Consider the following 15,204-nt stretch of genomic DNA (forward strand, 5'->3'; position numbering starts at 1 on the left):
ATTAAACAAATGGTAAAAAGATACTTCATCAATTATAGAGGTGTCACTTTCAATTACACTTGCTCCAGGATGAATAAAACACAGAGGTTAAATGCTATGGGTGCTTCTTTATGCTGGCTTCTTGTTCAAAATCCTCACTACAACACTGATTCCAACCCTCTCGTTGTAAGCAAAGTGCTCTTTGCTCACATTAAGTTAGATAAGGGGAAATGAGAGCTTTTGCTTCACCCAGCTTTTCCCCACAATCTTCAGAGAGCAAACTTCCATGGTAAGGAGAGAGGAACTGGAGCTGGGACTAGTGGGATGGATCCCTTTTCTGTTCAACATGGTTACGTGGCCCTAAGCCAAGGCCACAGCCCCTGTGGAAACAGCCCACCTCAAAAATCAGACAAAACCCCCTCAGTTTTGTCTATTAACAACCAGTTGTGAAGTACTGGGCAGGCATTTGATACTGGTAGGTCTTACATACACGTACATATCCTCCACAACCAAAACTAACACTGGCAAGCTGCTTCTGAAGCAGGATGATGACATCCAAGATACCCTGCTAAGCAGGCATCATGTCACAACCATAATGACCGCTCCGATTTAAGAGACATTTTTCTATTAGGGTTCATGCCTTACTGCATCAAGGTTAAGGTTATCTCGACTTCCTATGTTAAATATTATATGAACGTAAAAAGATACTTGCTCTAATAATCACTTTGAAACAAAAACAACATCCAAAGAAGAGCACAGACGCTCTCTGGAACCATTATTACACCTCTTAAATGGGCTGCACTCTGTGAAAGCATTTATTGAAGGCTGAGTTCATCAACTGATTAAGATGGGCCAGGGAGTAGAAATACTCCAAGTGAAATACGCAGCATAAGCAGACAGCTTAAAAGCACATGCAATAAAGAACCCCTTACAGGTGGGTACAGCCACATCCCTCACCAAGCAGAAGCAGCAGTGAAGCAGTAACGCTAGGAGGCAAGATCAGGAAGTGAGAACAGGGAAAAACACAAGTTCATGGTGGAGCCAGGTCAATCCTAGAAGTCACAGGACATGTCCTTGGCCTGGTGAAGGTAGGAGTTCAGAGAGGCCAAGGTGATGAACTGAAGGAACACACTGTGGATATGATGGCAACACCACATCATCAGGTGATGGCAACAGAGTGGGAGATGAAGACCGGATGACAGAACCCGAATGAAGGAAAGACCAGCTCTAGGTAAGGGGACAAGATGATCAAAAGGCTGAGCTGACTCTGTTTACCACTCCCCATATAATGAGGCTGAAGCACAAGGAGAGCAAGCTCTGCCGCAGGCCTGATGCCAGCTGCTCTAGGAAGCTTTCCTTGCCTGTTTTAAGTAGTTTCACAACATAAAGCTTTATTCATAAGTGTCTGATGGCATCCTGGGCATACAACAGCTCTTACCAGCAGAACAATGTCTGTGGGAAACGTTAGGAAGAGTGTCTAAGAGAGATAAAGCCTCTGAGTTGCAGACGAAGCTGCCAGTCCTCATTTCCAGCTTGTCAGAGCAAGTCCTTCTTGAAGTCAGCAGCCTGGAATGAAGAGAATCTGGCATTTGGGAGGCATGTATGAGGCTCAGACAGCCAGGGCGGAGCGGCTGACTTTAATCATACTTTCCACAATGGGGGGGGGAGTGGCAAAGCATAGTGAGTGATGGGCGTTATCTGCTATATACTCACAAATTCCTCCTCTTTGGAGTTCAAACCTGACCTCTTTTCCTGCTCCCACTAGCCCCTGGAGGAGGAGGGGAAGGGCAGGCACACAGAGCTGGGATTCCAGAGTCCTTCACATTCTTGGGATTCCTGTATCCGTGATGGGCAGCACACACTTGTCTGCTGGAACAGCTGATGGGTTGTGACCACAGGAGTAGCTACATGCAGGTATTGCCCTTCCTGGAAAGCTGGACCTCATCATTCCAAAACTCACTAACCCAGGTGCTAACCCATTGCTGCCTCTGCTGCTCCAGCTTACCTGCTGGGGGATATTTAGTATGCACATTCTAAAGTTGTCTCTCTGGCTTTTGCCAGAATATCTCTATTCGGGGGGGGGGGGGGGAGAGGGAGAAATATCAACAGAACATCTAAAAATATGGGCTTGCACCAACCATTGCCAACTTGTTATGAAGCCTCTTTAACAAGAGTGCTAGTATGGTATCAAAAAGGAGTAAAGCTCCAAAGTATCTCAACCCAGCTGCCCACTACAGCGTTAGCAACAATACTCTATAAAGAATTCCAGTCCAAACCACTTTTGGTTGCCTTCTGCCCTCACAATGAAGCTACAGTGCACTAAATCACATGGAGCTTCAATTCCATCTAGAAATAGCCTCTTCGAGTTCCTATTGCAGGATGGCATTCCTCAATTTTGTTTACTTGGGTGCCACTACTGGTGGTGACAGCAACAGCAGCTACAGACTGCATAACCTGTGTGTACACCCAGAAAAGCACGCGTCCAGATCCAACCTCTCGCACGAAAAGGTTTTGGCAGCAAAATGATTTCCTTCTCCCTCACCCTTTCTCCCTGTGTCGATCACATCATGCTCAGATGCCACAAAGCAGTAACCTTGTCCTGCTACCCACAGAGATACATTGCTAAAGCCCCACGGGGCCAGAAAGTTCTTTGACTCTTTAGAGCCATGTAGAACAGTGCAAAAGTGAGCATTCAGCCTAAGAAGGCTCTGAGACCTTAGAGCATCTTCCAGTGCCTAAAGGGCATTGACAAGAAAGCTGGAGGGGGCTTTGGGCAAGGGCCTGTAGGGACAAGACAAAGGGGAATGGCTTTAACCTGCCAGAGGGGAGACTGAGATGAGCTCTTAGGCAGAAGCTCTTCCCTGTGAGGGTGCTGAGGCGCTGGCACAGGGTGCCCAGAGAAGCTGTGGCTGCCCCATCCCTGGCAGTGTTCAAGGCCGGGTTGGACACAGGGGCTTGGAGCAAGCTGCTCTAGTGGAAGGGGTCCCTGCCCGTGGCAGGGGTTGGAGCTGGAGGAGCTTTAAGGTCCCCTCCAACACAAACCATTCTATGACCACCAGCTGGGCAGGGTGTCCTCCCTCCAGGCTCCCATTGCACAGGCTCTCCCAGACTCCTTCCACAAGCACTGGGAAGCAGCAGAGGTGCATGTGCTTCAGAGGGAGCAAAACACTCCAGACATCAGCACCCAAGTGACTTACCAATGTGGGCTCCCTGCTTGGAACCCAGGCGCTCGGCATGCTGCTCTGGCAAGAAGCAGAACAGACACCAGCTTCCCTTGGCTCAGTGTCTCAGTGGGCTCACCCCAGCTGTCTCTCAGTGCTCTCCATTGCTGACCTGATACCACGTAATGGGCAACAGCACTGCAGGCACTCCATGGGCAGATGGTTACTGCACTGCTCAGGAGCTATAATAGGTATTACAGCCTGGGAATCCCCACTGCAAGAAGTGGAGTGGAGACAGTGTATTCTGTTCCATTTAGAAATCTCAATAAAGCCAACATTTAGAAGACAACTAGCTACCATTTATGTTCCAAACATCTGGCCTAGCTCCACAGCCACAGGCTGGGAGGGTTTAGTACCAATCACCCACACACCAGGGCACAAAAGTGCCCCCCAGTGTGACTGCAGAACCTTCTAGCAAACTCCTCACTACCACTGACTTCAAGGATTACGACCCAGTAGCATAAGAACAGCTACACAAGCCGTCATTCCCCCAGCATTCCATTCCAAACACTCCTCCATGATGAAAAGAGCACAGAAAGTGTCCTCCAAAGTGTCAGAGTACAGTCCCAGGCTGTAAGTGGACTGTGATGCAGGATAAACCCAGCTGTGCTTATCATGGTCCTCCCCCTCCTCTGTCCTGGGACTGAGATCTGCCCAGCTCTGTCATGAGACAAGGAACTAAACAAACAGAAGAGGCCTTTTCACGTCATCACTGTATTCCAAACTTGGTTTCAGTTGATTCAAAGGGTCAAATGGATGCTGGTGCAGGGAGTGGAGAACTACAGCAAAAGCAATTTAAACAGAACTTCATGGCAGTATAAGCTCACACCAGTTACTGTAGGAATACACCCTCCTGGCAGACAAGTAAAGAATGGGCATTCCAGTAAGAGTGGTGTGGATGAAGCTCTGATGCTCTGGCTGCTTGCTCCATCCCCTGCTCTTACACATACATATGCCTTCGAACACTTAAAACCTTGGGAAGTGATGCATGATCACCACCAGCAGCCTCCAGGACAAGCCCAGGAATGCCACAGACTACACTGTCAGTTGTAGTGCTCCACAGTCAGGGAATCAGCAATACAAATTACCTGGTGCACATGGGTATGTGTCCCACCAGATCTGCCAGCAGAATCACACCCAGCTAACACTGGTCTGATACCCAACAGCACTGTGAACAACTGACACCTAAAAATGAGGGCTGGTGAGGCTGGACTCTGCACACAGGAGGGATGAGCTCACTCCATGCATCCCTGTGCCACTTACTGACCCAAAGGAACCTTCCCATTTCCTATCAATCCACAAATCTCCACACAGCCCACACTAAACACTGACTGATCCACTGTAACCAGCACCGTGTCACATCTGTGTTGACTCACCATCAGCTAAGTGGTTTGTAATTAAGATAATGTGGTTTGGGGCCAGTGAAAGTGTGGCCTGAAAAGCACTTTCCAGAGTTCAGCAGAGTGCTAGAGATCAACCAGAGAAATTCACCACTCAAACGAGGAAGGTACCAAGCCCACAGCTACTTTTAGACCTTTATACCAGAATTTACCTTTCCAGCCCATGCAAAATAAAAGCAAGATTTGCCACAAAGGTTTCCCTTGGAAAATAACAGCTTGCTTGTACAATGCTTGGAAATGATTTCTTTCCAAACATATGCCCTCAATGTGCAACAACACTGATTTTCTTCCACTCAGGTGGCAACGCGGTCTTTTCACGTGCTCCCTACTTCTGATGGCACAGAAACGCATTCAGTGACAAAGAGCCAACTTAACTGAAGCCTCTAGAAAGAAGTAAACAGTTACATGAGTGCAGCTTTTGAGTTCCATGGACTTCAGCCTGGACATAGTTCACATTCCCATCCTACACGGAGCCACTTCGTGGAATATTCCTCCCGTTGCAAGCTGAAGCAGGGAAGTGGTTCGGAGAGCAGCAGCTGGCAGGTGAATATGTTCCAGGCTGAAGGTTCAAGGAGCTCCATGATGCCCCCACCTAGACACGGAATCATCACAGCAGAAACAGACACCTGGCAACCAGTCAGGTTGCAGTTTAAAGAGAGATCAAACACCCCCCTTTGGCTCTGTGCAAGGGGTTTTTGCATACAGAACTCTGCATCTCTTGCAGCATTTCCTCATCATGTGGTGCCTTCATGACCAACGTGCTACAAGTGCTCACTGCCAGCACTCCCTACCTGCCAGGCTCACAGCTCCAGCCATCCCTGCTCTGGCAGCTCTCACTGACACAGTAAAGGGAAGTTTCAAGGTGATCCCTGTCTGCAGCAGTTTCCAGGAAGAGCAGCTCATCTTTGTCCTTTCCTTTATACTTCATCCTTGGATCAGGACACAGTTATCTCAAATCAGGTTAGTTTAGACTTGGGACAACATCTGAAAGCTTAACCCAAATATATAAATGGTCCATAGCCATCAACCCATGTTTTCTTTAATTTTATCAAGCAAAAAGACAAGAGATTGTGCTCGGACCATTATGTCTTCACATGTTTTTCTTCAGTGTTCTAAGGACTCCAACAAACCTTGTTTAAACAAATATAGATGTTCCAGCTTTGCTAACAGCTCCAGAAGTTGCTCTCAGTTCCCATTCAGCAGCTTTCCACACAGAAGATCAGCAAGATTAAAGTCATCTGCATTCCCACAGGGTGCTATGACCAGGCACACAAAAACACGGGCTGTGCTTCTCTGCTATCGATTCTCTCCCATAAGAGGAAAAAAATCCATGCACAAATAAAATGGGGATGTTGGAAGTTACGTATTTTGTATTTGCCCTCATTTTCATACAAGACCTTTCCTATTTTGTGCCCCCAAAAGCTTGGGCCTCGAGGAGAAATCAGGAATGTCCATTTTGAATACACTATTTCAAATGCAGCGTGTGGCTCACTTGAGAAATGTGATAGGCATTTGATTTTGTTTGTTGGTTTTGGAAAGGTGCAACAGATAGAAAAACAGTTCCTCATGATACATTACTCTGCTTTTCCAGTGCTCATATTGCTCTGGATCCTCTCTTCCAAGCTGCAGTATTGTTTTAGTTACGTGGTGCTTTGTAGCTCGGAAGGAAAATAAGAGAACTGAGGGTAAAATTCAGAAATCCATCAATCCAAGAGGAAGAAACAGCTTCAAAGTTGCTTTTGAATGGTCCAAACACCCTTCCCACGCGAGTCAGGCACGCTCAGCTGCCCCCACTTCACTCCCACAGGAACAAAGCAATGGAGAAAGCTGACTATATTGCATTGCGTGCGCTCGGTATTGCTTGGTCTGTACACCAAAACCAACCAGGGATCCAAACCCTGATGGTTGTTATAATCATAATGGTTGTTATAATCTTAATACATGTAATGGTGGTCAGGAAAGGTACCTGTGACACAATAAGGTGCAAACACAAACCAGCAGGTAAGGAGGGAAGAAAACTGCTCACAGCTGAACTTAGTGTTCACATAAGGCAGAAGAAACATCTGCTTTGCTGTCCAAGTTCCAGCTCTGTCAGAGAAGGAATTCCTGGCTTCCTGGTGCAAAGGTGTGGCTTTCCCTCCCAAGCTGCAGAAGAGGCAATTCTGAACAGCCTCCAGAAGTCCTCAGAGCATAAGACAAGCTGTTATTTCAAACAACAAGCAGTGTGGACAGAGACTTCCCTGGTCTCTAATTTGGAAAGTTCAATAAAACTCTAGGAAAAAACCAACCCAACAAGAACCCTCTTCTCCAAACTGCACCATTGGACACATCAGCCTTCGCTGCAGTCAGAACCTGAACTGCAGCACTACTGTTTGTAACAGAAGGTTGTATGGTGGTGTCTGTATCAGCTTTTGGTTTCAAGATGTTGATGACAGTGTGCTGCCTTGTGATGTGTGGAAGTGCATATTTCAGTTATTAAAGTTAGCAAACAAGTCTGGCTGTTGAGAGTCATTTCCTTGAGTAAACAATGACTCAGTGTGGGCTGTATAATGTAGAAGTTATTAGTTACTGTTCACGAGTTGAAAAGACCCAACTCGCAACAACTACACAAAGACACACTTCAGGATGGAAAATAGTTTTCCTCCTACTTCTGTGGTGCCACTTCTACTGTTTCAGTGGAATTTAATTTGCTCAACAGATCACTGTCTCCTTAGGACAGAACAGGACATTGACTTAACTGGACCCTTCAGCCACAATGAGCAGTAAGAGCGGAGTTTCTGGTCTCAGTTTGTCATTATAACTCTGATGTAAAGATGATTCTTTCTTGGGCAGCAACAGCCTACCTAGAGCAGGTGTTAATGAACACAGACAGACAACCAGGATATATTGACTATATGGTAATGAAGAAGAAAACCGCAGTTGTAAGCTCACCAATATCCTCTGACACTGTTCTCTCGTTGAATTACAGCTCCTTCCCTAATCCTCCTCTTCATTAGTAAAATGGCCCAATACACCTGGTGATTGTCAGCTGGCATCAGGCACCACAGATCACTCTAACTAATGAAATGCAACCTCAGCTGCTGAGGCACAAAGGTTTCCCTGAAGCCTTAAAACCACTACAAAGGCTGTTTCTCCAGCCATGAGTCCACACTGTCTCAAAGATTAGGACCACATCTCTACTACCTTCGGTAAGGGTGAAATCTCTGGTCAGATGCAAGCACACTACAAGGAAATGCAGGGTCAAATATCCCCAGTAAACTTTAAACTGCCTTCAGAAGAAACTGCCAACATAAATTTAAAGGCACAGCCCTTTAAAGCAGCTGTAGCTTGTAAGGTCCAGTCTGCATCCCAACAGCAAAACTGTGGTTTTATCCACCTGCATCTTTTTGCTTAGCAGTGATTTTAGAAAGCTCTGTTACAGAGAAAGAGAAAAGAAGTTACCTTTTTAGACAGCACAGATGGATTATTTTTTTGTCATTCACAGACTATGCATTTTCTGGCTAAAATCACAACACATTTTGACATTCCTTTGCCACTAACAACGACACTGCTCATTTGGTAACAAAACTGCCCAATAACTGCAGGCTGGTGTACCTCGCAGCTCCAGGACCTTCCTGCCTACAAGGCAAATATTGCAGCAGTCCAAAGGTACTGCCAAATGCTAAAAATCTATGCATTTATTATCAGGAGCTGAACTGAATCACAGGAAGGGCAGTGGCCAAGCTGGAGCAAGGTCAATGTACTGCTTAAAGGGCTGCGAGTGTCCTGGTGAGGCTGTTCATCTAGAATCACAGATGATTTGGGGTGGAAGGGACCTTAAAGCTCAGCCAGTTCCAACCCCTGCCATGGGCAGGACCCCTTCCACTAGAGCAGCTTGCTCCAAGCCCCTGTGTCCAACCTGGCCTTGAACACTGCCAGGGATGGGGCAGCCACAGCTTCTCTGGGCACCCTGTGCCAGCGCCTCAGCACCCTCACAGGGAAGAGCTTCTGCCTAAGAGCTCAGCTCAGTCTCCCCTCTGGCAGGTTAAAGCCATTCCCCTTGGCCTGTCCCCACATGTGACCAAGTACCTTCCTAAACAGCTGCCAGGAAGAGCCAGCCATGCATGCATGAATGTCCCAGGAGTTCTAAATACTAAGCTTTACTGCCTTCCAGTATAGAGATTTAATATAAGCCAGACAACACTGAAGATATATATTAACACACAAGGTACTGGCCTTGCTGCTCCTTGAAGAGCATTTAAGTAACACAGGGCAGGGCTTTAAAGACTACCATACCTGCCACCCCCACAGAACATGACTCAGTTGCAACAAATGACTTGAGATTTGTCCACTCAGAACCTTCTGTCATTACAAATGTACTTAGCCTTTCAAATCTACCCACACTGCTTGCTTACATCTTTATTAATGCTTTCTGGGAAGAGCTGGCCACCTTACCCTGCTGATGCATCAACAAGGAGTAAGGCATGCAGAGGAGGGCACAAGATAATCTCCAGCAGGGAAATCATTCCATCAGTCCAAGTGGCTCCCTCCAGGCAGGAAAATAACTGCCACAATCTCACAAAGACAACCCTGCAAACCTCATCCCCCAGAAAAGATGGCAGAAGGTGAGGTGCAGGGTTTCTGTCAAAGTCAGGGGTAGTAATCCCAGTGAAAGCCAACCACATCACTCAGGAGTTGGTTATAAAGCAGTGTGTAACACAGTAAAACCCCTAATGGAAGACAAACATGCTGTAATTGCAATCACTTTATGCCAGTACAAAGCTTTGCTGCTACCACCAGGGCAATCCCCACCTGATTCCAGCCATTTCTTCCTGTGCCACTGTATTCCTTGTGCAGGCAGAGATGTTCACATGCTCACACCATAAGCTGCTCCAGAGGAATTCCCTATTTGTTTTGCCTGCTCTGTTTCCACTTGGATCAGTTCTGAGAAGTGAACCACACATCTGGCTGTCACTGATACAGGTAAGCCAAAGCACAATACAAATGGTTTTCCCCACAGCAATGTTTTAGGAACACACAAACAAGCCTTCACAAATGGTTCTTTAGCTTGTATGAAGGGACAAGTGATTTAGTTCCACTTGCATCACTTACACAGGGCAGTAGGGCACACCATCCCTAGGAAAACACACTGCACTTCACGTTTTCTGCACCTCCTTTTCTGCAGCACCAGTAACCCAAGTGTAAATTTGTCTTACAGAAGGCATTAGTTATTTGAAAGCACACTGTGAACATCCCTCACCCATTCCTCCTCCAACCTGGGAGGCAAAGTGCTCCAGCTCAGTGATCCTCAACATTTTCCATGCTGGAACTATTCAGAACTGCCAGGTAAGAGCACTCGGCTGAGGGAGCAGGGAATGGACTGAAGCACACGGGAGATGCAGTTCAGATATTGCTGCTCTTGACTGTGACCAACTGCTGCAGTTGGTTTCCCCTGCATTTGGTGCAGACTGTCTATTTTGACAGTGGTAAAGGAATCTGTACACTTCCTAGAAAGCAATTCCCAGCACAGCAAAGCTGAGTCCTACAAGAACATGACACTACAAACAACAGGAAAATCCCAAATGTCTGAATACTACCGGAACACGGCTAAAACCATCTCACCTCTGCATAAAGGCATCTACACCTATCCATCCTTCATACCACGATAAATCAGGACAGATGAGCACAACCCAGCACTCCGCTGGTCCCTGCCAGGCACAATAGAAGAGATTTTTATTTACACAGCCCCTCCCTGCAACACGGGATTACATCCAGCATCATCACTGAAAATCCCTCAGTGTTATGACAGTGGTTGCCGTATCAGGGTTTACTTAAAACTTAAGAACTCCTAAGTTCTGCAGACCTTAAGTAGCTTTTGTAAAGGTGCTGACAACTGGTAATTGTCTACTGCTCCAAAGGGAGATGAAAGACTAATGCTTTTCTTCCCACTTACTCTAAGAGGTGGTGCTGCTTTCACAGCTTGTCCCACCAACCAAGCACATTTTCTCATGTGTCACTATCTAAAACCCTGAAACCAGGCAGCTGCCACCTACAAGTTGTTCCAGAGAAGCTTTCCACCTCTAGCAACCGCCACAGAAGGAATAAATACCACAATAATCTCTGTATTGCATCTCACAATCACTTTCCTTCTGTAACCCTCCCAAGCGGGAGATGCAGATCAAGCCAGCTTACGTGGAACGTTCAAGTTACTAGAATGAGACGTTCATTCAGCCCAGAGCCAGATTCCTTCCACAGACCCCTATCACTTAAACCAACTAAGTGCTAAGGTATATTACAATAAGGGGAAAAGTGGCATAGAAAGGAGCACAACGGATGGGCACCCTTGGGTGTAAGTGGGGTGCAGACCTGGGGTCCAAGCTGGAGAAGTTACAGTGTTCAACACCTATGAGAAAACTAAGAACAAGGAGCTTTCTTCACGAAGTGCTTTTAGGCACCTGTGCATGCACTAGCAAATGAGGAAGAACTATTCCAGTATATATAAAGGCAGAATTGTTCTAGTATGAAGCACTATCATACCGCCCATAAACACACAGCAGCACGAGAAGGTACAGAACAAGTTCGGTATGGACAGAAAGCATTTCTTCAGGAGAACCGGGCAGGTCCTCCCGAGCACACCGACAGCGACACGGCCCCGTCTCCGCTCCAACCTTCCTCCTGCCTCGGCAGGGCTCGCCCCGTCCCAGGCAGGAGCGTTTGGGATCCCGTGAGGGAAGCGTTACCGGAGCGCGTTCCAGTAACGCTACGGAAGGGGAGGGGAGGGCAGGGAGCGCTCCGCGCTGCCGGAGCCAGGATGCCGGCTGCTCTCAAAGGGTTATTTGTTTCTACCGTGGAAACGTTAGAGTTTCCGGGAAGGTCGCCGACTTCGGGGGCACGGCCAAGCCGCGGCTGTCTCTGTCCGTCCGTCTGCCTGCCTCTATGTGTCCGTCCTCCCTCCCTTCCCCAGAGCGCCGTCCGGTACCGCCCCAGCTGCCCCCCCCCCTCCGGGCACAGCCCCCGACCCGCGGCCATGTGCCCGCGCCCCGGCGCTCCCCAGTGCGCCCAGGGACGGCGGATGTGCGGCCGCGCTCACCGCTCCCGTCCCTCCGCTCCGCACCGCGCTCACCTGCGCTCCGCGCCCCCCGGGACGCGCTGCTCGGGGCCCTGCGGCGGCTCCGCCAGCGCCTCGGCGGCGACTGCCCACGGGAGCCCGCGCCGCGCCGTGCCGCTAGTGAGCATGTCCGAGCGCCGGGCATGCGGAGTGAGCGCGGCCGCGGCCCTGCCTCCGCCCTCACCTGCCGTCAGCTCCGCGGGGCGGGCAGCGGGACCCCCGGGGGAGCGCGGCGGCGCTGAGCGCCTTGCTCGGCACAACCGCATCCTGCCGGTAAGCGGGTGGGGTTCCCGCTGCTGCCGAGCCCCGCAGCACCCGTTGTCCTGCGGCTGGAGCGCGGACGCTGATGGTGATTCCCTCCTGGCTGGTGGGAAGCATGAGCGGGGTGTGCTTACGTGAAGGTCACTCTGCAGTGACTCCCCAGAGAGCTCCGCAAGTTCAGGTCTCTGGCTTCTCCAAGCGGCAACAGGCAGCCCGGTTCATCTCGGCCATGTGTGGGGTACCGGAGGCAGTCCAGGATCCACAGGGAATTCTGCACGCGTTGAATTCCAACGGCCTGAAGCACACTGCGCTGCAACAGTGAAGCTCTGCGCTTGCCGCTCGTGCAGCAGTTTGAAGTATTGTCAACCACAAGCTTCTGTTTGTGCCCAGCACGTAAGACCCTTCCCTCCTCTGGCCATTCCTGCAGCAGCAGCAGTACTTGACAAGCACACACTGCTGTGCTCAAAGCAGCGAACTGGAGTTTATGGGCTTCTTATGAGTACTTGAAACTGCTTAGAAAGCTGAACTAATACATTGTCTCTCTGAGGTCTCCCAGGACCCTGGCACATACTAGTTGGGATACTGTTTAAAGGAACAGTTCCCTCTGGGAACGACAGCTCAGTCCCACCAGTGTCCTCTTACTGCTGCTACAAGTCAGTCAGTAACAATCCTGGATCAGTTACTGAAACCCAAAGATCAGAATCATCTCTCTCTCCAGTTCTGAGAGCGCTCAGGTATCTCTGACAACCCAACAGCTGTCACCTGCACAATGTCCTTGCTAACCTTCAGGTGGAGTTTCACATTAGTTACTAGAAAGAGAACGTAAGGAAACTGGAGCAACACACAGAGAGGTGCAAGAAGTGCCTCTGCCCACCACAACCTGCAGCCACAGCTGAACCCTATGACGGTTTTGAAGTACCTATTACAAAGAGATACAAATTCCAAGTTTTACTTAGGGATGTTTTTAAAGGGCTTCTACACAGTTCCTTCTCTTTAAACTCCTTTAAAAAGGACACAAATCCAGTTAGAAAACATCCTGCAGCAAAACACACAGATTCCCATTCATTCCCAATACTGAAAACTGAAATTATCCTTAGAAAAGCACCTAGCTCTTGATGTCCACCACATCAAACCGGAAATAATCAGCTGAGGGATTTTCCATCCCTCACATACAAACCTGGTCTAGTGTAAGGTGCTCCTGCCCACTGCAGGGGGCTGGAACTTCCAACCCAACCCATCAATAACACTCCACTTATATCTTCCTCTGCCACTGAATTCCTGATGTGTGAACCTTCCTACCACATTCAGGGCACGGACCCAGTGACAGCATGGACAATCAATATTGAAGAGGATCAAAACACTCTTCAAAGCTCTTTCCCTTCCTTTGTAGTTGGAAAGTGCTTCCAGAATTCCAACAGAATGAATATGGCCAGGCCAAACACTGATTGCAACTCTGGTACACCCAAGTGTTTCTACAGGAAACACTCTTTATATGCTCCCAGTCACTCAACATTAACATTCAGGGCTACACATTTCATCCTAGTGAGAGAAAACTGTTCACAACACAGCGACAGGCATCCCAATGACCAGCCAGTGCTGCAGAAGCTGCACATTTTTGTGCCAACATCTCTCAGTTCAGAACAGGAGGGACCACGTTGGTTATCAGGTAACTACCACCATGAGAAGGTCAAAAAGACAATAAAGAAAACAGGCTTACAGTCTTGCATCCTCCACTGCGACTAGCCACGCGGATGATTTCTCCTGTAGGAATAAGTTCAATCTGCAGCTCCATTTTTCCCAGGGAAGTTAGTGCATCTCTCTATTCTTTATGGATAGTTCTTGTTTCAAAGCGCAGCAGCACCCGAGTAGCCTGGGAGAAGACCTCGACTAACTGCAATCTTGGGTTCAGAGCCCTGTTGCGAGAGGAAGAGACGAACCTCTGTATTTATAGCAAGTGTAGGTGTGAGTTGAAACAACAATTAAGTTCAAGACTAGCTTCCATGGGTTACAATGTGTTGAGACAGTTCCAAGAAGCCTGAATTTATGTTCGTGTTTATTGCCGCAAACTGTTGATGTTCCACTTTAGTCCCAATGGGCTTAGAAAAGTCCGGATGCTGGTTCAGAGGTGTTAGCACGAAACAATCATATGTTAGACTCTACACATCTACCAAGACGTTTTATGTAGAAAAGATTCTTCCTCTCAGCCCCCCAGATCCTTGGTTTAGAGATAGAGCAATGGAAAATACTGATTGCTCCCATGGTAAGGACAGGAAGTTCCTCAAATTGCTGTAGAACTGAATCATTATCAAGTGAATCTTTGATCATGGCAAAGGAAATTAACTTGTACTTTGCTGCACAAAGATTCCTACTATGAACATGAGGAAAAATAATGTGGTGAACACTGGTGTAAGACATGTCATCCATCCATGCAGTATGTAATCCTACCACCCTCCCTTTGCACACCCTCAACAGATGAAGATGTACTGCTTGTGATCAGGCTAAATGTCAGGTATTTTAAGACCTGCTGTGAGGAGACAATTCCTTCTCTCTTATTGGAATAGCCACGTTTGAGTTTTAAATTTACTACAAACCAGTTCCAGATGCTGCTTGTCAAAAAGCCATCCAGTTATGATGGAGCCCCTGGCCATTCCAGAGCAGATACAGGGAACACCACTCTGCTCTGCAATTGAAAGGAGATGGCCTGTCACTCTCCCATGTTGTGTATCTGGAATTACAATTAACATCCCTTAGCTGTTATATACAAGATGGTTCCAGTCCAATAAGTATTTCCTTGACCACTTCCCAATACTGAAAAAGATTTCATCACATCTGAAGAAACCATCACCGTCACTTCCCCAAACAAACCCACCCAAGTAACGTGGAGCAACACATGGAGCAAGAGGAGATAGCCTCTTATCTACCCTTCCTATGCAGAGAAACGACAAAGAGGAGTAGTCCACAACACCAGAGCTGTTTAACTGGAATGATTCTGTGACTCAGAGACCAGAATCATGTGCAAAAAAAATCCCTCTGAAAATGGGTTACAAGTGAGAATGAGAGGGGAAAAAAGGAAAGGATAAAGAAAGCAGACAGAGGGTGAAAAATGTAAGAGAGAACAAAACAGAAGAGGGGAACTGCAGTTACAGTGAAGCTCCTGTCTGATAAGCAATGCTGAGGCTGGTATTTGATAACTGTCAGTTTCCAAGAAAGGGTCACAGGTTAAAATGTCTGTCATCGTGGTTTTCTTCTCTTTGTG

The 15,204-nt window shown here is 47.8% G+C and overlaps 1 protein-coding gene across 4 annotated transcripts in view; it reads right to left on the minus strand.

Moving 5' to 3' along the window:
- Positions 1-14,360, minus strand: part of MYO1C (myosin IC) — a 52,223-nt gene extending 37,863 nt beyond the window's left edge. Inside the window, exon 1 of one of the 4 annotated variants that reach the window (XM_061470006.1) lies at positions 13,666-14,360. In XM_061470006.1, the coding sequence (XP_061325990.1) occupies positions 13,666-13,740 (75 nt within the window). In that variant the 5' untranslated portion in view covers positions 13,741-14,360. Of the gene's footprint in view, positions 1-5,005; positions 5,164-7,531; positions 7,942-11,702; positions 11,845-13,665 lie in introns of those variants that run through there. The other 3 variants (XM_061470010.1, XM_061470011.1, XM_061470007.1) reach the window with 3 other exon arrangements.
- Between the last annotated feature and the right edge of the window lie 844 nt (positions 14,361-15,204).

The sequence above is a fragment of the Pezoporus flaviventris genome, unplaced genomic scaffold, assembly GCF_033815535.1.
Source record: "Pezoporus flaviventris isolate CSIRO_AGI_PZ_B2104156 unplaced genomic scaffold, CSIRO_AGI_Pfla_v1 ptg000063l, whole genome shotgun sequence".
Classification (NCBI taxonomy): Eukaryota; Metazoa; Chordata; class Aves; order Psittaciformes; family Psittacidae; genus Pezoporus; species Pezoporus flaviventris.